A 26,571-nucleotide genomic window follows, 5' to 3' on the forward strand; every position below is an offset into this window, starting at 1 on the left:
ACCAGTACAGGTGAGGAGATATGGACTATGAGGAGGATGGACAGTGTGGGGCACTGGGGTGGGGTGGGGGGTTCAGAAGGGCTAGTGGCTGGAACAGACTAGGGTGGGGGCACAGGACCTAATGGAGTGACAGCATTGAGCCAGGGGCTGAATGGGAGTGGAGGGTGCAGGGATACATGGGGATGGAGGGGCTGAGTAGGGGTGTGGGTCACAATAGGACAGGAGGTGCCTGAGTGAGTGCAGTGACAGATGGCGGGAGGAACACATGGGACCGGCAGTGGTGCATGACTGAATGGGAGAGACTAGGGGTGAGCTAGGATCTGCATGGGGGAGGCTCCCCAACTTGTTAAAAATCTGCCCACCAAAAAAAAAACCCACCACCTGTTCCATACTTTTCCCACACCTAACAATCCTCCATGCTCACTATCAGTTCCCTCTCCCTCACCTCCTCTGTTACCCCTGACCTCCCCCAAGCTTTTGCACTGGTTGTGAGAAATGTGTTTGTACTGTAGTTTAAATGAATTACTCAAAGTTCTGTATTAATATGCTTAGTAAGGAATCTTTTTTGTTGTCTGTTGTTAAACATATTTCAAACTGTCAGTGAGTAAGTTACCAAAATAATTGAAACATGATAATATTATGCTTTACAAATAAGATTTAAAATTTTGTTAAATTAATTTTTTGGTGCTGAATTCCCCCAGGTATGCCATATGCAGCACAGCATTCTAACCCATACTCCCTCCCCAATATCTTTTCTTACCCGTGCAGCAGAGCAACCTAGCTCATTATGTCAACCTACATGGCCCAAGGGATCACTCACATTTCTGGAATACACAAGTGTGATAAAGCTTTTCTCTTTCATAAGTGCCAAAACAGACTTGCCCAGCAGAGACTTTCATTCAAGCAACACTCCCAGCTGTTTAATTGGAGTCAGCGTGCTCAGGCTTTGAGCACTAAACAATTTGAATGGCTGTGATTCTACAGTAACACACAAGCACAAATTACCTACCCAGCATTTTTCCTTCTTTGAAGTGGGCAACTGGTGTTCTGGGAACCCCACCCAGGACATCACCTAATTGACATTAAATTCCTATTAGAGGGGAACTCTTCCCTTACAGAGCATTCCTGCAGAGATGGAGATTCTTAAACTTCTCACAAGAGAATCTTTCTTGCTATAAATCTTTCCCAGTTGTTATGTATTAATGAAAGAGTAGCTAAGATAGTATGCTGCATGGGAGGAGACTACTCTTAGAAATGAGTAATCAGAATTGATTAGTTTGTTTCCTCCGCTTCAGCAGTTTTCTAGAGATAGTGAGGCAATCAGGTCTCTAAACATGTCCACCTGCTGGTACTACATGGTAATGCTAGAGGGGATTAAGGGAAAAAAGGCTTTGTGCTTGGCAGATGAGGAATTTCTCAGTTGTACTATAACAGAGCACCATGGGCCAGCTTCAGAGAAGGAAGAGTGGTTCTTTAACCCATCAACCTTTTACCCCCACTCAGGGATATTGTAGAGTATGTATTCCTTACAGCACCTGATCTTAAATTGAACTTTGCACCCCCTTGATAATCTGTAGGTTATTCCCTGATAACCAGAAACTTCTATGCTTAAACTCTGTACCATTCACTTTTTTTTTTTTTAAACATCTTAATAAAAATTTTATATCCGCACCATGGACCAGCTTCAGAGAAGGAAAAGTGATACTTTGCATAAATAATGTTGGTACCACTGCATAAACAAACTTGCATCTAGCATTTGCATTACCTTAGTTTCATTAAGGAACATTTATCTTAATGAATGCAAGAGCATCTAGATTTCCCTGCTGACTAACACATTTACACAGTTTAAGATAAACAAGTCATTTATTCCCAGTGTTTGAAACTAGGACTTTTTCCTTCCACCAGAGGAGACTGCTGCATCAAGCCAAATACTATTAAAAGGATTCTTTAAAGGTTGATTGTTTTTAAGGATCAAATCACTTTTAGTCCATTTAGCCAAATCAGTAGAAGGCTCTCAAGCATTCTAACGTGAAACAAAAATAATGCAACTAGTTTACTAGCGATGCACCCCTAGTTTGCAGTACTACATAAAATTGCTGATAAGCACTTGTCCAAAAATGCATTTGGATAAGTGCTTACACTTTAGTTTAGTCTGTCTTGCCATGTAGTAGTTATTAAGTGCAGTGTCTTAAAGTAAAACAGCAAAAAGAGAAGAGAGCAGGGCTTGTGACCTTTCTTCTGCTTCATTGTATAGAGGTAGCCTGCCCATCTTTTTCTGCTTGTCTTTCACCTTTGAAATTCATATCCTGTCTAGGAGGAAAGACCAATGGAAGAACTAGTGTGAATGATAACACAAGGCATGAGGGAAAGTTCAGTTATTAAGAGGGTTAGAGATTTCTCATCACTGTTGAGAACTTGGCACCTATTTAACTTCAATAAAAGCCTCATTCAGCCATCCTCCAATCAAACTAGGGAAGGCCACAAATTAACATTTCAGAAGCAGAATTAACATTTTACAGGAAGAGGTCAGTGTAGAGGGATGCACAGCATCCAACTAAAATGTTGTGTACTTGGCTGAAAAAAGGCATCTGACCTATAGGCCCCAAATGATTTGTGAAGATACAGATGCCTACACATTACAGTAGAACTCAGATACAAACACCAGACTTACAAACTGACCAGTCAACCACACACCTCATTTGGAACTGCAAGTACACGATCAGACAGAAATGGGGGGGTGTGGGGGGTGGGAGGGAGCAAATACAATACTGTTAAACTACTAAAAATAAAGGGAAAGTAGCGTATTTCTTCTGCATAGTAAAGTTTCAAAGTTGTATTAAGTCAATGTTCAGCTGTAAACTTTTGAAAGAACCATAACGTTTTGTTCAGAATTATGAACAACCTCCATTCCTGAGGTGTTCATAACTCTGAGGTTCTACTGTACAATAGGTAGTCTTGATGCCAGAGTTAAGGTAGCAGCACATCACCGAATCCCATCTAAAGTATATTCATGTTTATTTTAGTTTTATTGTGCATTAAGTATAACAGTGCATGTTAACTGGAATTCCTACTGGTTGTAGAGAACAAACTACTAGAGTGTAATTTGCTTGTTCATGCACGGATTCTTTTATATTGGCGGGTCTCGGGATCTTGTTACATAGTGCCACCACAGAGGTGGCAGATGCCCTTCTTTGCGAGCTGGGGGCAAGGCTTCAGTCTCAGGACCATCAGGCGGAGTTTCATCCTCTAGCTGCTTAACCTAAAACATACAAGAAAACAAACTTCACCCAGTATACTTAAGTCTTGAATCTTGGTTTGTTTCTTTTGGTATTTTGCTTGGTCTCAAATATAGGCCCAGAACAGTTCCTTACATCACAACTATAACCAAATGAACTGATTTCATGAACAGGATAGAGCCAATACAGATAAAATTCCCTCATTTAGGTTGACTGCACTATCTAGGGCTTATTTGCAATTTCAAATGACAAAGCAATATTTTAAACAGAAGCTTATTCCATTATTTGTTACAGTTAATTAGTATCCTCCCTCTGCTTTGGAAGCCTATCAGATACTCTATTAAATATTAGCGACCCAAGCCAGCACCACTTAGTCAATAAGGGTACGTCTATACCCAGCCGCTAGTTCGGCGGCTGGCAATCGAACTTCTGGGTTCGACTTATCGCGTCTTGTCTGGACGCGATAAGTCGAACCCGGAAGTGCTCGCCGTCGACTGCGGTACTCAGCTAGACGAGAGGAGTACCGCGGAGTCGACGGGGGAGCCGCGGAGTCGACGTTGGAGCCTGCCTGCCGCGTGTGGACCGAGGTAAGATCGAACTAAGGTACTTCGAACTTCAGCTACGTTATTCACGTAGCTGAAGTTGCGTACCTTAGTTCGATTTGGGGGGTTAGTGTAGACCAAGCCTAAGTGTCTTTTCATTGACTTTAAAGGACTTGCTCTAATGTCCTAGCAGGCTAAAACCTTTTTAAACATGAAATAAGTTTTATATGGAGCCAAGAGCCTCAGCTCCCATCTGCTGTTATTTTGAGTTGATCGTTTTTGAAGTTAAGAATGTGACAATTCGTGTTAAGGCCAGCTTCACCACCACCATGTAATTGCATAGTCACAAATCCCCTCCATTTACCTAAACATTAATGTTTGGAAAAACGTCAAGATTTCACCATAATTAGCAACTTTTTTCCCTGCTGAAAACTAAATGGAAAATGGCCCAAGATTGTTCTGAATTCTTTAAAGCATGTTGACAAAATGAGCTTTTCAAAAGCACGTCCCTATTTCTACCTGCAAAAGGTATATTACTGTAATAATAATAATATCAACGAGTTACTGTCCTATTTGTCCCAGTGTGACACTTATAACTTTTAGTGTACCTGGTGCAATACTTAGCCACAACAGGATGACACAAGAATATAATTGCAGCTTTAACTCTGAAATGATCCTTTAGAGTCCTTATGAAGCTGTGTGTCATTAAGATATCTGCATATGGAAAGCTGTCAGTCTAATTAAGACTTCACTAGGGAAATTTAAGTAACATGGTTAAATCAAGTAATCACTTTTCAAGTGTTTCTTGTCACCCAGTTGGAGTCTGGAATATATTAAGTTTGCTTCTTTCAAAGCACAGAGTCATACGCTAACTGAGCTTCACTCTGCATTGAAGTAGTACTGACCTCTTTTTCCCAGCTTTCTAACTGCAGCCTCTTCCATTGCTCTCTTTTGGAGAAATAATCAGGATACATTGCCTTCTCAGAAGGATGCCAGAAATCCAAGCACCACTCAGGAGCCTGTCAAAAATCCAGGCACTAGATATGAGAAACTACAGAATATACAGCAACACAGCTTAGGCAATTACATTAATACAACATAGGTAAATGGCCCATAAAGCAAAGCATTACATAATACTATCCAACTCTTATATTAGTACTTTTCAGCAGTAGATCTCAGTGTTTTACAAAGAACGTCAGTATTTTTAAACTCCATTTCACAGAAAGGGAAATGGAGGCACAGTGAGGTGAAGTGGCTTGCCTAAGGTCACCCTTAGGTGGCAGAGATGGAAATAGAACCCAGGCCTCCTGAGTCCCAGTCCAGTGTTCTGTTCACTAGGCCTATTACTTTCATTTTTGCCCTTGAAAGAATGAAAATTGCTTATACTATGAGTTAACAGTTACAGAAGAGGTGTAATTTAAAAACTCATGTCCTCCTAAATTTGGGGTTTAGTTACCAGCATTTGTGGTGCAAACCAGATGAAGTGATGAAGGCAAAATATAATTATAACACAGTGGTCTAACTTTTACAGTTTACTTCTGCTTGTCTACAAGGGTTTTGTATAGCTCAGCAATCACATATCCAGAAGATTATGGTACAATCTGAACTCTGAAGTGATGTCTAGTCGAGATGAGGTGGTATATCTGGATTAAAAGGTGATGGAGGTGTCTTCTGGGCTCCAAGTAGGACGCACAGAATCCCCCCAGTAGAGAGAGATAAAATCGTAGTTCCAAGTACTACACCTGTCCAAGACCTCATGAAAATTTTTATATAGTACAAGTTCCTGTTGTAAATATTTCCCTTCTCTTTTGTGGGGCGAAAGATGCATATCATCAAGAGGAGAAAAGGGACTATACAGAGGAAACAATGAAACTGACTAGTGCTATCAAGTGCACAAAGTAAAACAAAAAAGTTAAGAGAAACATTTCTCTGACCCTTTCAGTTTGTTGTCTTAGGTGTTACTTATCACCAAATAAGCTCTCAGACACAAGTGTCACTTCTAAATTGATGGTATCCCCTTAAACAGCATTTTTGCTGCTATTTGTTTCAATCACTTACTATACAAAGTGCTTTAATCTCAACAATGACAATTTAATCTTCTCCCAGGAAATACACTTTAAGAAAATGGAATTTGAAAAGATGTAAAAATGCATCAGACCAGCCAGTTAGCTACATTTACACTGTTCAACCATGATGGAGTCATTAGTGAACCCATTCTAGACTCAGGTTTTTTTTGTACATGCAAACAAAAAAGTGTTCAGCTTGGAGCCTTGTATGCTTCATCTTCAATCAAATCAGAATTTTGGGAAAAGTAGATAAGCTATTTAAGTTGTAGTTCTTACAACTGAGAACATGGGAAGTACACATTTGTTTCAGTCTCTAGGCACAAAGAATTCAGACACCTTGTACACATTTATCCTTAATTAAAACTAGAATATAGATTTAGCTTTACTTTGTTGGTGTCTTCAATTCTTTATAGATTCTGAATGTACAGAAATAGGCACCACATGTGAACATTGTTAAAGAGTTCTCATGTTAATATTCCTACTCTGGGGTCTGTCTTCCTTACAACACTGGAACATAAATTTACATGGGATTTTCAGCTCTTGCCAAATCCCTCAACCCACAATCTGGGGACAGACCCCTGCAGCAAAGTGATAGTACACCAAGGGAAGAACAATGAAAGACATGAAGTGAGTCTGTTATGGACCCTTTAAAAAACAAAGAAAAAAAACTACACTTAATCAGAGGGTTATAAACTCCACAGCAAACTCCCACTCCCACCCAGCTCTGGCACTTTTTATGAGAGGGGAAAAAAAACAAAAACAAAAACAGTCCCTTCCCAGCCCAGGAACCCTCTGTGGCATCAATACTGATCTAGTAAGCTCACTGCAGCAGTGTCCCTGGAAACTCTGCCATCTCTTGAGAGGTGAGGAAGACAGACATGTCTCCCCTTTTCTGGGCTCTTAGGGCAACTGCTTTTTGAAGTAGCTGTATCCTTTTCGGGCAGCCAGTGCTGTCTATCTAGCCTCATCCCCAGCAATTATTGTTCTACTTGGGATTTAGCCAAAGAGAAAGAAGAAGAGAGACATTTTAAAAAACAATTATGTTGAGATGAATCTTGTCCATTTTTCTTTCATCATAAACAATTCCCATTGTTTTGATTCTGTCATTGTTGACACCACATTGTTGACACATGAAGGAAGGCTGAAAGAATTGGGTTTGTTTAGTTTGGAAAAGAGAAGACTGAGAGGGGACATGATAGCAGTTTTCAGGTATCTAAAAAGGTGTCATAAGGAGGAGGGAGAGAACTTGTTCACCTTGGCCTCTAAGGATAGAACCAGAAACAATGGGTTTAAACTGCAGCAAGGGAGGTCTAGGTTGGACATTAGGAAAAAGTTCCTAACTGTCAGGGTGGTTAAACACTGGAACAAATTGCCTAGGGAGGTTGTGGAACCTCCGTCTCTGGAGATATTTAAGAGTAGGTTAGATAAACGTCTATCAGGGATGGTCTAGACAGTATTTGGTCCTGCCATGCGGGCAGGGGACTGGACTCGATGACCTCTCGAGGTCCCTTCCAGTCCTATAATCTATGAATCTATCATCCTCCCTATCGCTCAGGCTCAGGCCCATGCCCTGGGCATCATGGATTCCTTCTCCCTCACATCCAGGCCATGTACAAATCCTGTTGCTTCTCCCTCCATAGTCAGTTTGGGAAATGATATCTTCTGTGCATACTGTTAAGAATCATTCATCCCTTGCCTTGATTCTTGTAACCTCCCACAACCCATGTCCCTCACAAGTCTGTTCAAGCACAGCTAAGGTGATCTTCCTGATCTTTTGCATTGATCATGTAAACCCAACCCCCTTTGAATCCTTCCATCACAACAAATTCAAGCTTCTTGTTCTTGCTTTCAAGATCTTCCCTTCTTATGTATTTGCTTGTTTATCAGGTTGCCATTCAATTCCCGCTGCCATCATCAGCCTTGATTTCCATTTGTTTCTTTCTTGCTACCCTTTATGCATGGAACATCCTGCTGGATTTATCTGGAAGACCACTATCCTCTCTGTCAAATCCTATTTACGGATGTAGGAAAGGATGGATCTCGGTTGTACCATACAGAACTATAGTCTTATTGTAATGCATACAAGAAACAAGAAGAGATCAGACAGAGTTCATATAAGAACTTTAACTAGGAGTTTCTTTATTTTTATTTTTTATTAACTTTACCATTCTAAGAACTCTAATGTAAGTCTCTTGGTTTTTCTTAGTGCCCATCATACTGTAGTATCCAAATACCAAACATATCATTAAGATCCACAAAGCATCTTCTGAACATCTACAAACCTAGTTTGTAATATTAGTGAAGGCAATGGGGGACTGAAGTAGCAGAGGTCCCTCAATAGACCAAACTGAAACTAGAGTCCTGACAGACCAGCAAAAGAGCAAGATACTATAAACAGTGCTTGAAATTCCTATCTTCCACTCCCAACAGAACAAGAGACAACTTAAGACAGGAGAGAACAACATAGGCCAAACATTCCACTGATACTACTATACAGCCTACCTACCTTTTCAGCTTCATATCTCTCATAAGCTGTGCCTCCAGGAGAATCAGGGAAGATGTAAGGTTGAGGATGCTGGTTTGCCCAAAGTTCTTCCTCAGCAGCTCTCAGCAGTTTTGTTGCTTTCACCATATCCCTCTCATTTCTGTGTTCCTCGAACCGCGCTCTCAGCACACAGGCATAGAATCGATACTTGTCCCTATAGATACAAATAACGTGCAACATTTCTAGTGATAAAAATATCAGGGTTGTTTTCTACATTGTTTTCTAGTATGGGAATATTAGAAGTTTCCTCACCACAGACTAAAAGACTTGCCCTTGACCTGTTGAGAATTCACATCATTATCACCATTCTTCATGGAAATCAGGGACAGAAGAGCCTCCTTGAGTCATCTAGTCATTGGATGTCTACAATAGGTTCTCCTTGTATATTGTCTAATCTGAAATGAGTCAAACTCTTTATCTAAGTATAAACAAGTTAAGCCCTTTCTGCAGTTCTACCCATCCAGGCACTATCTAGACCAGGCCTGCACAACTCCTAAAGCAGCAAGGGCCATATTACTCCAAAGAAAACAGCTGGGGGCCGTAACCCCCTGAGCACCGCCAACCCCCCCACCCCCAGCATCGCCCGCCCCACGGAAACAAACCCTCCTTCCCCAGCGCCGCCCCACCGAAACAGCAGTATTGAACCTCGGTAATATGATATAGCGGGCCCCTAAGGTAGTATAATTAAGGTAAAAGAAAAATGTCTTTTTGCTAGAAGTAGAAAGTAGAATAAGATCTTCCCCCCACTTTGTAATTAATTGCCCTGTTGAATGAATGAGGTGTGAATGAGGAAGGTGTGGAAGGCAGGCACCTCCAGACAGCTGCAACCCTTGGAGAGGGCAGGGCCGGCTCTAGGATTTTTGCTGCCCCAAGCAAAAAAATTTTTGGACGCCTCCCCTTTCTTTTTCGTGCCCCTCTGCCCCTGGCCTCACCCCAACTCCACCCTTCCAAACCCCTTCTCCAAATCCCCAGCACCGCCTCCTCCCCCGGCGTGCCACATTTCACCCCCCCCATTGCTTCCTGCGGGCCCCCCGCGACCTCCCGCCCTAGCTCCCCTAGGCGCGCCACCGCTCCGCTTCTCCCCCCTCCCTCTCAGGCGAGGGAGGGCAGAGAAGTGGAGCAGCGGCGTGTTCAGGGGAGCCGGTGGAGCAGAGGTGAGCTAGGGTGAGGGGGAGCAGGAAGTAACGGGGCGGTAGAGGAACCGCTCCCCGGTCCAGCTCACCTCCGCTCCACCACCACCGCTGCCTCCCCCGAGCGCCCACCGCTCGGCTTCTTCTCCTTCCCAGCCTTGCTGCGCGAAATAGCGGTTTCGCACATGGCAAGCCGGGGGGGGTGGGGGGGAGAGGAGAGAAGCGGAGCGGCGGTGCGTTCAGGGGAGCAGGCGGAGCGGAGGTGAGCTAGGGTGGGGGGGGGGTGCAGGAAGTAACGGGGGGGTAGAGGAACCACTCCCCGCTCCAGCTTACCTCCGCCACCTCCCCCGAGCGCCCCGCCGCTTGGCTTCTCCTCCCTCCCAGCCTTGCTGCGTGAAACAACTGTTTCGCGCGCGGCAAGCCTGGGAGGGAAGGGGGAGAAGCAGAGCGGCAGCGGTGCACTCAGGGAGCAGGCAGGAGCAGGCGACAGCAGAGCGGAGGCGAGCTGGGGCAGCGAGGGCACTTTTTCCCCATGCCCCGGAGTTGGCATCTATGATGGCTGGCGCCAGAACGCTGCACCTAGAAATGTGCCGCCCCAAGCACCTGCTTGTTTTGCTGGTGCCTGGAGCCGGCCCTGGGAAAGGGGATGGGAGCCAGACCAGATCAGTAGAACAGGTCAGCCCGGACCGACTCACCCCTGGCCTCCTCAGCCCCCCTCACCTGGCTCGCTTACTCACCCTCCGCCACTGCCTGCTCGCTCGCCTCCTCAGCCCCCTCCCTCACCCACCACTTGCCTACTCACACCCCCCCCCCCCCCCCCCCACGGGCCACACAGTGAGCCCATCTACTCAACCCCCGCGGGCCGCACAGTGAGCCCACGCGGGCCGCATGTTGTGCAGGTCTGATCTAGACAATTCCTTCATAACATCTCCACAATCCTGTTTGTCCTCTCTGTCCACATCACCAGAACTCCCATAATCTTGCACCCTGACTACTGCAACCTCCCTGGGCTTGACTGCAAACTGACTGTCTCAAGTTTATTTGAAGCACTGATGTTATGATAGTCTTCCTGGCTCACACCACTTATCACATCATTGCACTAACCTAATCCCTGCACTGGCTCCTTCTTCATTCTTGTGTCAAACAATACTTCTTGATTTTATCTTTGAGGCCTTCACAATTTGCCTTGCTCTAGCACTTGACACTGCCCACAGATAAGCTTCTCCCTTAAATTTTCTGCACTCTCCCAGGCTGCCCCTTATGCAAGTAACAAAACTGTGGCCATTTCAGTTATTTTTATGTTATATCCACATCCCTAATCCTTTGTCTGCTCCTGTATTTTTGTAGACTCATGCCTTCCTGGGCAAGGGCTGTCTCTTTAGCCATGTTTGTAATGCAGATGGCACAATGGGGCCAGGATTTTGATAGGAGCCTTTTGACCTACTGGAATGCAACCTACCCTAAAAAAGTAGCAAACCCTTTTGGACAGAGAACATCTAAGTATTTGTACACAAACCAGCACAGCAGGGCCCTGATGATTCTGACTGAGGCCAAACAGATTAAGGTCAGAAGGGACTATTATGTTAATCTAATCTGATCTTCTGCATAACACAGACCATAGAGCAGTGGTGGCCAGCATGTCCCTGCAGCCCACACTGCCTCCGACAGCTCCCATTGGCCGGGAACAGCGCACCAAGGCCCCTGGGAGCTGCAGGCGGCCATGCCGGTGCAAGATCAATGTAAACACTGTCTCACGGCCCGCCAGCAGATTACAATGACTAGCCGCAGACTGCCCACCACTGCCATAGGGCCTCACCCAGTAATTGCTGCATCAAGCCTAACTTCTGTTTGAGCTATAGCATATCTTTAAAAAGAATACTGAGTCCTGATTTGAAGACCACAAGTGATGGATATTCCATGATGTAGCGGATAGAGCACTGGAGTGGAATTCAGGAGATCTAGGTTTTATTCCTGGCTCTGTTGCTATTCTGTTGGGTGACCTGGGATAAATCCTGTCAAGTCTCTGGGCCTCAGGTTTCCCCATCTGTTAAATGGGGATAATGATACTGATTGCCTTCACAAAGCTCTTCGAAGACTCTGGATGGAAAGGGCTAGTTTAGAGCTGGGTATTAATACAATAGGCTGTTTAACCAAAAACGTTAAAGTCAAGGAAAACAAGTCAAACAAGACTGACTAGAAGAGACTTTAGTTCATCACCAATGCCCGAGATCTTTCAGGCAGCAGAGATGGGCTGACGCCTAAACTGATCCGTCTGGTTTCAGTGCCCTTATCTTTCCCTTCAAGGCAAGCCCCAGCGTGATCCCCCCTCACCCCGACCCGCCCGTTGATTCCTGACCGTTACTGGCATCAGAAGCGTCACCGGTGGGCGCAGCCACCGCAGACAGCGACCTCCAGGCTCAGAAGCGCCATCCCCCGAGCTCCGCTCCTGCCCGCCCGTCCTACGCCTGCCCCGGGGAGGGGAACGGGCCCGAGGTTTCAGCGCTCAGGGCGCGGGGCCTGTGCTGCCAGGAACTCGCGCTGCGGCGGGGTGAGAGCCCGGGGGGGCGGGAAAGGCAGCCGCCTGAGGCACCAGTTCAAGCCCTGCCTGGCGCCCAGCCCCCCTGGAGACCGCTCAGGGGGCGCCCCACCCCGGCGCTCGCAGGGCGCTTGGGCGAGGGGACCGTGCGCGGCGCTGCGGGAGTCTCCCCCCAGCAGGGCGGAGGTGGCTCGTAGGGGGGTCGAGATCCATCCGCTCTCACCGGTAGATACACCAGGACTCGAGCTGGCGCATCGCCCGCTTGTAGAGCCGCAGCACCTTCTGCTGGTGCGTGAGGTACGCCGCCATCTTGGGCTTCGGCCCCGGCCCACCGCTTCACCTTCGCCAAGGGGGCGCGCGGGCCGACGGGAAGGGGGCGGAGCCTGCGACGCCCAGCTGGACGCTTCCTTCCTTCCGCCGGCCCGGACCCAGGAGACAGCGGAGCTGCTAGAGCCATGAGCCGCTTTAAATTTATCGGTGAGGGGGCGGGCGTGGTGTGCGGGGTCCGGCTGCGGGGAGTGCGGGCAGAGGGCTCCGGTGTGGGTTTCCCCCCCCCCGCATGGGGCCGGGGGAAGCGTCTCTCTGCCCCACCCCCCGGGCCGGCCGTCTGTGTGAGCTCCGAGCTTGTCTCGTGCACGGGCAGGAGCTGGTCCACTACAAGCTGTTTCCTCCCCCGCCGTGTCTTTCTGCGGGAGATGCTGCATCTTTCCCTGTGTCGCTGCTCTGCCCTAGCCTGGCACTAGGGAGCATTGCTGGAGCTGTGCCGATACACACCGTTACATAGTAGGGTTATGATTTAGGCGTTTGCTTGGCTGTAGGTGGAGTCGGGTTTTACATAAGAATGGCTGTATTGGGTCAGACCAAAGGTCCATCCAGCCCAGTATCCTGTCTACCGACAGTGGCCAATGCCAGGTGCCCCAGGGGGAGTGAAACTAACAGGTAATGAACAAGTGTTCTCTCTCATGCCGTCCATCACCACCCTCTGACAAACAGAGGCTAGGGACACCATTCCTTACCCATCTTGGGTACAAATTTTATAAGGTAGAATGAGTCTGATGCTTTATTCCCAAATAGGCCAGAATTTGTTATTCTCTCACGTCTAAGAAGGATTAGTTAAATTTCAGGATTGTTGAAGAAAACACATGCTCAAGTTAAGCTTTAAACTATCCATCTATCTCTGTGGTATCTGGTGCCCCTCAAAACCATCCTGTACACAAAGACATATCTGTTTCTCCATGTCTTACTTTCAGCACCGACCCTGTTGATCTACATGTGAAATAGAAAGACTATAACAGTTAATTCAGCCTGCATTGTTTTTCTCACTGCAGATATCGGTATTAACTTGACAGATCCTATGTTCAGAGGCATTTACAGAGGTACACGGAAACATCAAGGTAAATGTTTGTAACTTTTGACAGATTCAAGGAGTTTCTTTTATCATATTTCTTACCTGAACAGTAAATATGAAATATTCATCTTTTTTTTTTCTCAGCAATTGCGTATAGTATCTACGCAACGTTATCTATATTATGAGATTCCAGGATTGTCATTCTGAAGCTTAGATTAAATCTCAGGAAAAACTTGCTAACTATAAGAACAGTAAGACAATGGAACAGCCTGTCTTTGGAGGTTGTGGAAGCTCCTTCACTGGAGGTTTTCAAAAGGGGGCTGGATTGCCATCTGTCTTGGATGGTTTAGACACAATAGATTCTGCAACTTGGCATAAGAACAGCCATACTGGATCAGACCAATGGTTCATCTTGCCCAGTATCCTGTCTTCTGACTGTGGCCAATGCCAGGTGCTTCATAGAGAAGTAACAGGGTTATTGGCATGGGGTTAGACTACTAGACCCTTGCAGTCCCTTCTAACCCTGTGATTCTAAGCTTGGAATGTCTGTTTTAAGGTAGTGTGAAATGGTGGAAACAACTACAAGCATGGTTGAGAGCTCTTTTTGTTTAGTATATCACCAGGTTCAATCATCACTGGAATTTGTGGTCTGTTAATGTCCAGTTTTCAAATTCTCAGACATTTTCCACTTTTTTACACTTACTAACTTACACCCATACAACAGCAATAGGCTTTCATCTAGTTATTTATTTCTGTAGTGCCCAAGGTGATGTTGGTGCTTTAAAAATAAATGTTTATACCTTCTAAGTAGTGTATATATATATTTTGCAATGTAACTTCTATACAGATACTAATCTAAGTAGCTGAACATTTTGGTAAAGTCTTTCCGCAGTGGTTTTACAAGGTTATGCAGACAGATCTGAGTTTACACCTCTAGCCTTTGTATTTTGTGGGCCAGATCATCAGCTGGTATACTTTGGTGTAACTCCATTGTAATCAGTGGAGCTACTCTGATTTGCACCAGCTGAGGGTCCTGTCCTATATGTTTAGACTGTAGTGCTGTCTGGTTTAGATTGTAAGTTTTATGTGACAAGGTCCATGACTTCTATTGTGTATGTACAGAGCTGTAATCACTGTCTCTCAGTAAATATTTATTAGTAATGACAGTCAAGATTTCATTCTGTAAATCTTCAAGCTTCTTTTTCTCTTTAGTTTCCATGTGAATTTTTTTGTGATACATTGTACTTCAGGGCATTAATTTCATATTTGTCAGAGAATTCTCTCCTACACGTTCCTTTTCTTTTCCACTCTCTTCTTTCAAAAAAAAAAAAAAAAAAAAAAGGGAGATTCAAAAATCTTAGGTGTCAGGTTTTATACAATGTACTGACATGAATTCCAGATAATTATTATTATTATAATTTCAATCCTAACACTGAGCAAATTTTCTTCTATTTTTCTTTCCTCTGGGTTTTTCTTCCCATATATTTTTGTTCACCTCCTTTTTATTGGTCCATCTTGCAGGGAAAGAGGAAGCCCCGTCCTCTCCTGCCTCCAGCCCAGCCGGGACTAGCAGTTGATCCCGGCTCAGGGTAGGAGCCACTGGCAGGGGTGTCCCCAGCCCTGCAGTGATTTACCTCTCCACCGGCTACTCCAGGTGCCTGAAATGATGTACCTGCACAGCTAGAGAGCGGTGTGTGACTGCTTTTGCAGCTTCCTTTTGTTTCCCTGTCAAAAAGTAATTTTTCTGCGGGGAAGCAAAGAAATCTGGGGGGGACATAAATTCTGCGCATGAGCAGTGGCGCAAATTTTCCCCAGGCATAATTAAAGAAACCAGATAAAGTAAATTGTATTATATGGTACAATTTTGATGTTTTTTCTTATATTCACACAAAATAAATCTTTCAGCTGGTCACTTCCTTAGTTTGTTTAGATTCCTGAAGATAGTTTCCCTCTGTCTATTGCTGTTTTATGAGGTGGAAGGATAAAGTAGCTAAGAAGTATGGCTGTAAGAAATACACAAAGTTATAAAATAACATTGTAGTAAAAGATACAGAGTAGAGCCAGATAATTTTTTTTATAAATGGCTTTTTGACTACATGGACATTTTTTTTGAGAACATTATCGTTAAAAAATTGTAAATGAAAAAATTCTCTATTTTTTCTGTTTTGTTTGGTGGTGAAAATTCTACTTTCTTTCACTTTTTTTATTCTTTCCTCTCCATTTTCTAGTGGAAAACAGTGGGAGAAAGTTTAAAGAAAAAGTGAGTGTTTTTTTTCCCCCCCGCTGAAACAAAACTATTTTTTATTGAAAAATAACATTTAGCTTCTTTTGAAAATTTTCATGAAATATGCTGACCCTTTTTCCAACCAACTCTAAAGCAGAGTTATTTAGAGAAGCTAAAGGGAAATTAGACAATTTCCCCACTTACCAAAGAACTTGTAATTAATTTTAATTCTTCTCAATTCCTTAAATAAACAGCATTTGTTTAACTGCAGCCATTCATTTGGATTTGGTTTCAATATTGGAGAACAAGTATTGAGTAAACATGAAGGCAGCTCAGCTCTTGAGGGAGGAACAGAAAATTGGTGGGGTTAGTTGGCCTACAGTCACCCACAGACATGTGAAGCAACACATTCTCTACCCACAGAGACAACTCAGCAGATGGGGGTCCATTCGGGCAGTGAGCTGTCAGACTGTTGGTGTGCTGAGGCACAGTGACCCCCTATAAACTGCTACTTTCAGCAAACACATTTTTCAGACATAGAGCTCAAGACGGCATTTATGTAACTAGGTCCTGATCCAAAGCCCATTGAAGTGTATGGAAAGCATCCTGTTAACTTAAATAGGTTTTAGATCAGGTTCTTAGTCATTTGCATCATCCTCCTATTTGCCTTCCTAAAGATTAATTAATTGTGTGTGTCCAGAGATTATTCATACCATGTTAAGCATAATATTAACTATACATAAATGGCTTTATTGCAAAGGAATGTGCAAGTTAAATTATGTTTTAAGAACTGGACCTTAATTTACTAGATTTTTACTTTTGCAGATGACTTTTTGGATGTACTAGAGAGAGCAGTCAAAACTGGTGTTAAAAAGGTAACTTCTCTTATAGATCATGTATATGTGGTTTTGTTATGATGTTAATTTTTAAAAATGGATTTTAACAGCCAGGGTTTTTAGGAATACTGAAGCTGTAACAAAAACAATTTTCTACTGAAATTAGCAACAATAAAAATGCCAGAAACTTTCTTTAGCATTGCAGAGTTTTCTGCAAAATCAAAATTCTTTGTATCCGGTATTACATCTTCCTGTGCACAATGATTAGCTGGTCACAAAAATACGTGTAAGGGCATCCTTTTTTCAAAAATCTTGTGTATAGAACTTGTCATGGCCTGTTTTACAGTGTAAGGCTATGCAAGCAGGGAGGGAGGGGGAAGTTTTTTGGGTGTATTGTATTGCAGGAGGCCAGTATTGACTTCTGTTGTCTATATAACTCTCTCACTTTGTGATTACCTCTATCAGCCTACACCAAATATTCATGTGGCCTTGATTCTGTAAACGCTTTAGTTCAACGGTTCTCAAACTGGGGTCTATGAGTCAGGTCTGGGGCCGCTGATCAATTCCTCCCCCTCCCAGTGCCTCCTGCATGCCTCGGAATAACTGTTCAGCAGCATGCAGGAGGTACTGAGGGAGGAGGGGGAGGAGCGGGGACGTGGCATGTTCAGGGGAGGGGTCAGAAAGAGGCAGGAAAGAGGAGGGCTCGGGGTGGAGTGGGGGTGGGAAGTGTTGGGGCCTTGAGGGTGGGATAGGGTCGGGGTTGAGTACCCCCAAGGAAAATTAGAAGCCGGCTTTAGTTCAATCATCTTCATATGCTTTTCACCTGTGTAAAGTTAAGCATGTCCATAGATGTCTGCAGGTTCAGGTCATTAGCTGACTCTCTGTTAGTAGATGTATTAACAGTAGATGTACTGTTAGTAGAATACTTACATGTATTTAAATTTATATCATTATGTGCAAACTTGAAACTCTTTGACTAAAATAATTGTTTTCATAAATTGTCCAAAGGCTCCTTCCCAACTCCAGTGACCAGTGAATATTCAAGAAACAAATATCCAGTCCCACTCCTTTTTATTGGACCTTTGTAAAATTAAAGAAATTGTTATTACAAACAAAAATATGAATCAGCAGTTTCATGATATTATAAAGGTATTTTACTCTGTTAATAAAGCATACAGCTTAGTTTGTTTTAAAAAGAAAAACCCCTCTCTCTTTCACAGGAACAAGTATTTTAATCTGAAAGGAGTTAAAATTTGGAGAGCAAGGGAAAAGTTCTCAAAGTAACAATGTAGAATCAGTAATACTTAGCACTTATCTTAGTGCTGTACAAACATTATCCACTCCTCACAACACTCCTGTGATGTAAACAATTAGGAATATTCCTATTTTGCGTACAGAGAAACTGATAAATGTAGATTAAGTAATTTGCCCAAGAGCACATAGCAGAGCCCAGATTAGAATTCAGGAATTTCTTACTCTCAGCCATGTGCTCAGTTATGTCCAGCTTGCATAGATTCAGAGGTCTCTTCTGTCTCTGTTTTCAGTTGTCTTAGAGTCTAAGGCTTAGACACTTAAATTGTTCTTTTGAAAATATTTCTATTTGTGTGAGTAGTTGTGCCTTATTGTGTGCTTAAGATGTATGCTGTGAACATTTATCCCTAAGCCTTGGCTGCAATGAGCTGGTTTGAGTTTAATTCACTCCTCTGATGCCCATTTAAGACTGACTATTGATTAGTTTTTTAAACTGTGGTAGTAATGACCCCACATAAACTCCCAAAGGACGGATAAGTATGTTACTTTAGGTATTTCCCAAAAACTATTTCCTCATTTATAGGAATGAGATCTGTAGGTACATCTTAAATTGACATGCAGTGTCACAATCATTATGTTGCTGTTTTGTTGCTCTCCTGATTAGTCCTAGAGAGGCTTGTATCTTTCACAGTAAGGGACTATTTCTCCTCATCGGCGCACAGTGACCAGTAACATTCATGGGAATTATGGACATATATCAAGTAGATAATAAACCCCAGTTACATCCAGAGTATATGAGAAATTTTTAAATTGTTTAGCTATCATGAGCATTGTTGGCCCTGATTCTGAAAAAAGTTAGGCACATACAATACATGTGTTATTATATACTCCTGGGGGAATTCTGCGCAAGTGCAGAATTAACGTCCCCCACCGATTTTACTCTTCCCCCACAGAAAAACTGATTCACGCATCCCTCCTGGGCAGCGATCAGGGTTGGAGGGGCACATCTGGTTTGGGTGTCAGGAGAAGATGGGGGAGATGTAAATCGACACCTTGGGGGGCAGGGCTGGGTTCTCTCTGTCTCGCTCGCTATTGTGGTGCACTCATAGCTGGGGAGGGACAGGGCTGGGGATGCCCCAGCCGGTGGCTTCTATTGTGCACCAGGCTCCAGCTGCTAGTCTCGGCTGAGCTGGGGGGTGGGACTTCCTCTTCCCCTCCAGTGGCCACTCCTGAGGCCAGTGTTGGGTCAGACCCACCCCCGGGAACCTACCCTGGCTGCAGGAAGCTCCACCTTCCCCGCCCTCCCCCCGCTTCCTGCCAACATTGCTCCCTGGCTGCAGGGGAAGTGGTCACTGTATGAGGCACTACCCCCCAGTCTGACCAACACCCACCCACCCACCCACCCAGCCCCTCCCCCACCCAGCCCAACCCTTCTGTATCTGGACCTCCATCCCTGCACCCAGAATCCGCCAACAAGCCCCTGTGCATCCAGATCCCCCCCTGCACCCAGACCCGCCACCAAGCCACCTGCACCCAGATTGCCCCACGCAGAACACTGACCTGGATCCCCCCCACCCCCCCCCAAGTCCTTCCATACTTGGATCCTGAGCCTGCTTGCCCCACACTTGGATTGGGGGACAGGGCTGGGGGTGCGAGACTGTCCTCTGTGCTCGTTGTGGAGCCATATAGATGTACTAATATGCCTAGTATATAATCTATTTGTCAAAAAACATTTCCTGAATCTTTTTTGTAGTCTGTATTGTTACAGACATACTTGCTGACTGGTATTTTGAAATAAATTACCAAAATATTTGAAAATTTTGTGATTATATTGTGTTATTTTGACAAAATATGCAGAATTTTGCAGAATTTTAAAATGTGCAGATTTTTTAAATGTTTTGGTGCACAGTTCCCTCAGGACTAATAATTGCACACCTTAACTTGTATGTGCAATTGATGTGATTGCATATCCCAATGAAGTAATTATGTAGTCAAATGGCCAAATCTTGGCATTTGCACATATATTAACCTACTTGCACATGCTGTCACAGCTATCACCTGTTCATTTTGCACAAGTAATTTAAAATCCAATCCTGTGTTTCCAAAAACATACAATAGAAAATGTTCTATAGCAAAAGCATTACCTGGTTTGAAGAAAAACTACTAGAGCAGAACAATTGCCTTTGTTCTCCCTTGGGGGAATGAGACATGGCTTTATTGCACAGACAATAAAACACTGGATGTACATCCAACATATGAAAGGTTAAGAAGACACTTAAAACTACAGTGTTAATGTAACAAACTCTGATGCTATGGTTAGAGCATGACACTGAGGGACAGAAACTCCTGAATTTATAATCCTGGGGCTCTAATACTGATTCCCTGGATGGCTTTTTAAAAATCACATAATACTTCTACTTTGATTTCCCCAACTGTAAAATGGGGATTATACTTTACAAATGAATTAATCCTCACAGTACCAAATAAAGTGCCTTGAAGATGAAAATCAAAAAGGTCAATATTGTTATTAATAGTGGTATTGCAGTAATTGAATGGACTGTGACCGGCATTAAAGTGGGAGACTAATTTATGTACTACTGAACAAAAGCCACGATTTGGCCTATAGTACGTTCACTAATATGTCTCCTGAGAGTCTTAATGAATGCATGGTTTATCAGAATACTAATACACCTCTACCCCCCTGTGCCCTGACTGCTCCAACCCCTATCCACCCGCCCCTGCACCGCCCCCTGACAGGCACTCACTGACAGTGGCGGGAAGCGGAGCAGCCCGGTCCACTCTGCCACCTCCCAGCCGTGGCGCTCCGCTTCCCGCGGCCGGTGAGTGCGGGGAGGTTGGGGAAAGGATGCCCCTCCGCACTCATCTGTGGCAGGAAGCAGAGCGATGCGGCCCCAGCCCGCTCCGCTTTCCTTGCCCCGGCCCCAGCCGTGTGGCTGGGGGGCAGCTGGGGAAAGGTCCTGCACTCACCTGCCCGGCGGGAAGCAGAGCGCCACGGCTGGGAGCTGGTGGAGGGGAGCTGGCTGGGACTGGGCTGCTCCGCTTCCCGCCGCCGGTGAGTACGGGGAGGTTGAGGAAAAGGACACCCTCCGCACTCACCTGCGGCAGGAAGGAGAGCGACGTGGCCCCAGCCTGCTCCACTCTGCCACCTCCCAACCGCAGCGCTCCGCTTCCCGCCGCAGGTGAGTGCGGAGAGGTTGGGGAAAGGACGCCCCCCATACTCGCCTGCGGTGGGAAGCGGAGCGTTGCGGCTGGGAGCTGGCGGAGTGGAGTGGGCTGGGGGCGGGCTGCTCCGCTTCCACCGCTGCTGGTGAGTGCGGGGGGGATCCCTCAGTGACACGGCTAGGGCCGGGGTGAGGGAAGTAGAGCGGGCTGCTCCCGGCTAATCCCTCGGGCCACTCTGGGACTGCGGGGCCCCAAAAAGTGCCCTCCCACAGCTCCTGCCCTCCAGACCCTGGGGGGGGGGGAGCCCCTGACCGCCCCCAAGACCCTCTGCCCCTTATCAAACCCCTTGGCCCTGGCCTGGCCCAGCACCTTTAACACGGTGCTCAGAGCAGCATGTCAGAGCTTTACAGCCTTGTATGCGAACCCGCCTTATATTGGGTCGCGTTATATCAGGGTAGAGGTGTATATTCATAATACAAATAGCTGCTTGGCTTTTCTCTGTCTAGGTTCTTCTGTGATTTCTGTCACTGGTATCTGCGTGCCTTTTGAAGCATTTCTTGGTTGTTTGCTGTTAATTCAAAGTTGAACACACATTTACTAACAATATTTTTCTTCATTTTAGTTTATGATTACAGGTGGAAATCTACAAGATAGTAAAGATGCATTGCAGCTGGCACAGACAAACGGTATCCTTACTTTAAAATACATGATATATATTTAATCTCCGGAGCTGTAGATTTCCCTCTTCCCCATGGTAATTAACATTTCAAATTGCTTATTCCTGGAGCTCTTGGCAGAATCCACATTATTCAGAATCAAAATAAGAAAAAATATATCCGGGTCAGATGGATATATTCTACATGATTTATTTCTTGTTATTACAGAGGGCCTGAGGTATTGGTGGATATCAGTCCTTCCTATCTTCTGTTTCTGTATTTCTAGATAAAACAAATGAAGGGTGGTTTTGGAGGAGGAGTACTTCTCTATCATAGAAGAATGAACAGAATAGCCAGCTCCCCTTATTATCTATTTCAGGGATTTTCAAAAGGCATTTGCCAGTCTGCAGAGGCATACATTGTAGAATAGTCTTCAGTCTTATGGAATTCCAGCTAAAGTTATCAACATCATCAATGCTGTACACAGCAGTGCAAAGTGTACTGTAGGAGTGTACTACCAGACAACAGCGTGGTTCAGCATGGACAGTGGTATGAAATAGGGCTGCATTGTGCATCTGATAATGAAGCAGCATATTACCAACACAAACACTGGCATAGCATAGGTAGTTGCCAAATGCCTAGAAGGCCTAGACTTCTGGTGATATCGGGCTATTGAATGACACCCCCAAAAGCTACAAACGAAGACAGACACCTTGGCAAAAACAGGAAGCCAAGCAGGTCTCAAAATCAGTTACGCCAACACAAACATCCTTGAAACCCGAATGTTTTGCTGTGGCATCCTATTGGAAGGTAAAACCATCAAAAAAGTAGAATAGAAGTTCATTTACCTGGGTAGCACCAGACTAGCCAATGGAGACCTCAGGAAAGAAATGACAACAAGGATAGGAAAGGCATCCACAGCATTCACTAAACTCAACAACGTATGGAAATCAAAGATATAGAGTGCCAAAACAAAACTGAGAATTGTCAACTCAAATGTAATCTCAGTGCTAATAGAGCTGGAGATCTACCAAACAATTAAACAGAAAACCAGGTGCTTTTGAAAATAAGTGCCTTTGAAAGATCCTAGGCCTTGGATGGAAAGATTTCATCACCAGTGAAGAGAGCCAAGAAATTACGAACCAGCAACTTGTCTCTACCAGAATCAGAAGGAAGTGCTTGATGTATTTGGGGCATATACTCTGGATGCCAACACCCAGACTTTCACATGAACCTGTCAAGTGGAAACCAACTGGTGTGAGGAAACAAGGGTGCCCAAGAAAAATCTTAAGAAGAAGCCTTAGTAGGGAGGGCAGAACAGTTGGTCTGAGCACCATAAAGCAGATGGAAGCAGCAGCTAATGTCAGAAGGGGATGGAAGAGATTCACAACTCTGGTGTGAGAAGGATGTAATAATAATAATACTTCTCTGGCCCCTGCCCTTCTGGAGCCAACTGAAATGCTAGTATAGTATTTACTGCTCAGGCTTGCAGTGCCACAGTGTGGAGTTTGTGCTGATTGTAGTAACATGATTACCACGTGGAATGGGAGTATTTTTCTCTTTATTGCAGTGTTTGCAGGTTCCCCTTTCTCTTTCTGTTTGAAAGCAACCTCCATCTACTGTTCATCTAGATCCCTATTTAGCAGATCATTTAAGCATGTGAATGATCCCATCCCTATTCAGGAAAGCAGTTAAGCCTGTGCTTAAAATTCAATATATGTTTAAATGCTCTGTTGAATAAGGCTGGGATTATTCATGTGCTTAAGTTTTTGTTGAGTTGTGGCATTAACTTCCTTCACAAACATACCCACAAATTCTGTTAATGTAACCTATGGCGTCAAAGTGTCAAAACTTCTCAACAAGTTACCCCCTTACCTAGATGGACTGAATCTCTCCCACCCCAACAAGGATTGCATAAGAGATTGGAGCAGGTGGGAGTAAGAAAGTCACATGTTAAATCATGAGCCTCAGAGCTGAAGGTCACCTGGTTTGCTTGAACCAGCCCAGTTTCTGCCCAGGGTTTGCCCCAAGGAAAAAATAAATTCAGTATGAGTTGCTGTTAATTTGATATAAATGTATTGTATTCCTGGAAATAAAATTCTACTACTGTTGTGCACTAGACATGTTTTACAGTACGGTTGGCTGTCATCCCACCCGCTGTGGAGAATTTGAGCAGAATGACCCTGACCAATATTTAGCTGAATTGCAAAATCTAGTTGAAAAAAATAAGGGGAAGATCAGAGCAATTGGGGAATGTGGCCTGGGTAAGTATTGTTGAGATAGCTCAAGATTATTCTCTTTTGCTGTATTCCTAAAAAAACAAGGAATTGATTGTTCCTTTTTTTCTTTTGTAGATTTTGATAGATTAGAATTTTGCCCTAAAGACCCCCAACTCAAGTAAGAAAGATTTCATAACTATAGAGACTGATGTATAAATCTTGACAGCGATTTACAACATTTTTCATTTTGTATTATAGCAACTGGCATTTTGTTGGTATGTAGACCTTATCCTGTCTGTAAAATACACTTATTCTAACTTGAAGTCTGATAAGCTATTATTTTTTGACCAGCAATAATGATTTTATAGGAAAGAGACCTACATTCAAGAAAAATCAGGTACTTAGGGTGCAATTCACAATAAAATTTAGGTGGTTAAATTCCAGAGTTAGACACCTAAATCCCAGTGTACAACCTCACTGCAATCCATGAAACTCCTTCTTGGATGCCGTCTAACCCTCTAGATGCCTAAACTCACTCAGCACCTAACTTTTTGCTGTAAAAGTTCCATAGTTGCTTAAATTGTAGACCCTGGGACATGTGCACTGATGCCTCCCTCTAGGCTTCCAGACACCTGTCTCTCACTAAAGCCCCAGAGCAATCTGTGAATTGGGGGACGATAAGCATTTGGTTGCATGCAGGGCCTGATGTGGTAGGCAACCTCTGAGCACACTGAACAGATTGGGTTCCATTCAGAATCTGGCTGGAGGAGGTTGTGGTGCCCACCTTACAACTTTTATCCCTGGGTTTAGAGCACTCACCTGGGATGTGGGAGCCTCAGATTCAATTTCTCCCTCTCTGCCAGAGTTGTAGAAAGGATTTGAACTGGGGTCTCTCCCACCTCTCAGGAGGGTGGTCTAACTATGGGATATTCTGATGTGGAGCTCCCTCAGTCTCTCCTGTTGAAGCTGTTCCACTGTGGATAAATAATGAAAGAGTGATTGGAGCAAGGGGATTGGCTCCCACCTAATGTGCTGGCTTTTGCGAATTGCAATGTTGTTCCTGTGATTTTTCTAGGCACCTAAAAGGCACTGTGATGCTCAGGGTTGCGATGCTAAGTTCCTTTATGGAGTGTTGTGTCCAGTTAAGGGTGTCACATTTCAGGAAAGATGTGGATAAGTTGGAGAAAGTCCAGAGAAGAGCAACAAAAATTATTAAAGGTCTAGAAATCATGACCTATGATGGAAGATTGATTTTGTTTAGTCGTAAGTTTTCAAATACATAAAAGGTTGTTACAAGGAGGAGGGAGGTAAATTGTTCTCTTTAACCTCTAAGGATAGGACAAGAAGCAATGGGCTTAAATTGCAGCAAGGGCAGTTTAGGTTGGACATTAGGAAAAACTTCCTGTCAGGATAGTTAAGCACTGGAGTAAATTTCCTAGAGAGTTTGTGGGACTCTGTCATTGGAGATTTTTAAGAGCAGGTTAGACAAATACCTTTCAGGGATGGTCTAGATCAGAGGTGGGCAAACTACAGCCCGTGGGCCACATCCAGCCCGTGGGACCCTTCTGCCCGGCCCCTGAGCTCCTGGCCCGGGAGGCTAGCCCTTGGCCCCTCCCCCACTGTTTCCCCTCCCCCACAGCTCACTGCGCCACTGGCACAATGCTCTGGGCGGCGGGGTGGCTAACTCTTGCCGGGAAGCACAGCTGCAGAGCCGCGGCCTGACCCGGTACTCTGTAATGCGCGGTGGTGTGGCTGACTCCAGCCGGGCAGCATGCCTGTAGCACTGCCAGCCACCAGTGCTCCAGGCAGCGCGGTAAGGGAGTAGGTGGTGGGGTGGATAGACGGCAGCTGAGTTCCGGGGTGGTGGTCAGGGGGTGTGGATAGGGGTCGGGGTGGTCAGAGGGCGGGGAACGGGGGGGCTGAATAGGGGTAGGGATCCCGGGGGGGGCAGTTAGGAAGGAGGGGGTGGGTTGGATGGGGTGGTGGGAGGCAGTCAGGGGCAGGGGTTCAGGGGCAGTCAGGGGACAGGGAGAAGGGGTGGTTGGATGGGGCAGGGATCCCGGGAGGGAAGTCAGGAATGAGAGGAGGGGTTGGATGGGGCGGCGGGGGGAAGGCAGGGGCAGGGGTTTCAGGGGCGGCCAGGGGACAGGGAACAGGGGGCAGGGAGTGGATGGGGCAGAGGTCCTGGGGGGGGGGTCATCAGAGGGCGAGAAGCAGGGAGGGTCGATAGGGGGTGGCGGCCGGGCCACACCTGGCTGTTTGGGGAGGCACAGCCTCCCCTAACCAGCCCTCCATACAATTTCGGAAACCCGATGCGGCCCTCAGGCCAAAAAGTTTTCCCGCCACTGGTCTAGATAATACTTAGTCCTGCCATGAGTGCAGGGGACTGGACTAGATGACCTCTTGATGTCCCTTCCAGTCCTATGATTCTATTCCACTCTTAATATTGTAAAACTACTCTTATACCTGACATTGAATCAATACTTCCCTTGCTGTAAAATCAGTGAGAATTTGTGAGTTTCTGGATCGGAGAGGCATTCACTGACTTTGCTATTCAAGAACTGTCAGGAGCTCCAGTTTGGAGGGACGCCTACAATAGGCAAAAACAACAAGGAGTCCAGTGGCACCTTAAAGACTATGCCCAAATAAATCTGTTAAAATTTATCTTATCATGGGTAAAAAACCTCACTTCTTCAGATGCATGCATGGTTTTACTCCATGAATCTGAAGAAGTGAGGTTTTTACCCACAAAAGCTTATGCCCAAATAAATCTGTTAGGCCTTGGCTACACTTACCAGG

The 26,571-nt window shown here is 45.0% G+C and overlaps 2 protein-coding genes across 5 annotated transcripts in view; one reads left to right on the forward strand and one right to left on the reverse strand.

Annotated features, from left to right (window-relative positions):
- Window positions 1-2,998: 2,998 nt before the first annotated feature.
- On the reverse strand, window positions 2,999-12,411 carry NDUFB9 (NADH:ubiquinone oxidoreductase subunit B9). 2 transcript variants are annotated; one of them, XM_054020809.1, is made up of 4 exons: window positions 12,279-12,411; window positions 8,351-8,543; window positions 4,684-4,797; window positions 2,999-3,259 (listed from the first exon to the last, which is right to left on the reverse strand). In XM_054020809.1, the coding sequence occupies exons 1-4, from the start codon at window positions 12,362-12,364 to the stop codon at window positions 3,128-3,130; spliced, it is 525 nt and encodes a 174-aa protein (XP_053876784.1). In that variant the 5' UTR covers window positions 12,365-12,411; the 3' UTR covers window positions 2,999-3,127. The 2 variants fall into 2 exon arrangements, with proteins under 2 accessions (XP_053876784.1, XP_053876786.1); XM_054020811.1 differs by lacking the exon at window positions 12,279-12,411 and adding an exon at window positions 8,642-8,731.
- Window positions 11,898-26,571, forward strand: part of TATDN1 (TatD DNase domain containing 1) — a 30,628-nt gene continuing 15,954 nt past the window's right edge. Inside the window, exons 1-6 of one of the 3 annotated variants that reach the window (XM_054020807.1) lie at window positions 11,898-12,067; window positions 13,384-13,449; window positions 16,453-16,502; window positions 21,520-21,583; window positions 23,674-23,817; window positions 23,908-23,950. In XM_054020807.1, coding sequence (XP_053876782.1) covers window positions 13,410-13,449; window positions 16,453-16,502; window positions 21,520-21,583; window positions 23,674-23,817; window positions 23,908-23,950 — 341 coding nt within the window. In that variant the 5' untranslated portion in view covers window positions 11,898-12,067; window positions 13,384-13,409. Of the gene's footprint in view, window positions 12,068-12,424; window positions 12,533-13,383; window positions 13,450-16,452; window positions 16,503-21,519; window positions 21,584-23,673; window positions 23,818-23,907; window positions 23,951-26,571 lie in introns of those variants that run through there. The other 2 variants (XM_054020806.1, XM_054020808.1) reach the window with 2 other exon arrangements.

The sequence above is a fragment of the Malaclemys terrapin genome, chromosome 2 (assembly GCF_027887155.1).
Source record: "Malaclemys terrapin pileata isolate rMalTer1 chromosome 2, rMalTer1.hap1, whole genome shotgun sequence".
In the NCBI taxonomy this organism is placed as follows: domain Eukaryota; kingdom Metazoa; phylum Chordata; order Testudines; family Emydidae; genus Malaclemys; species Malaclemys terrapin.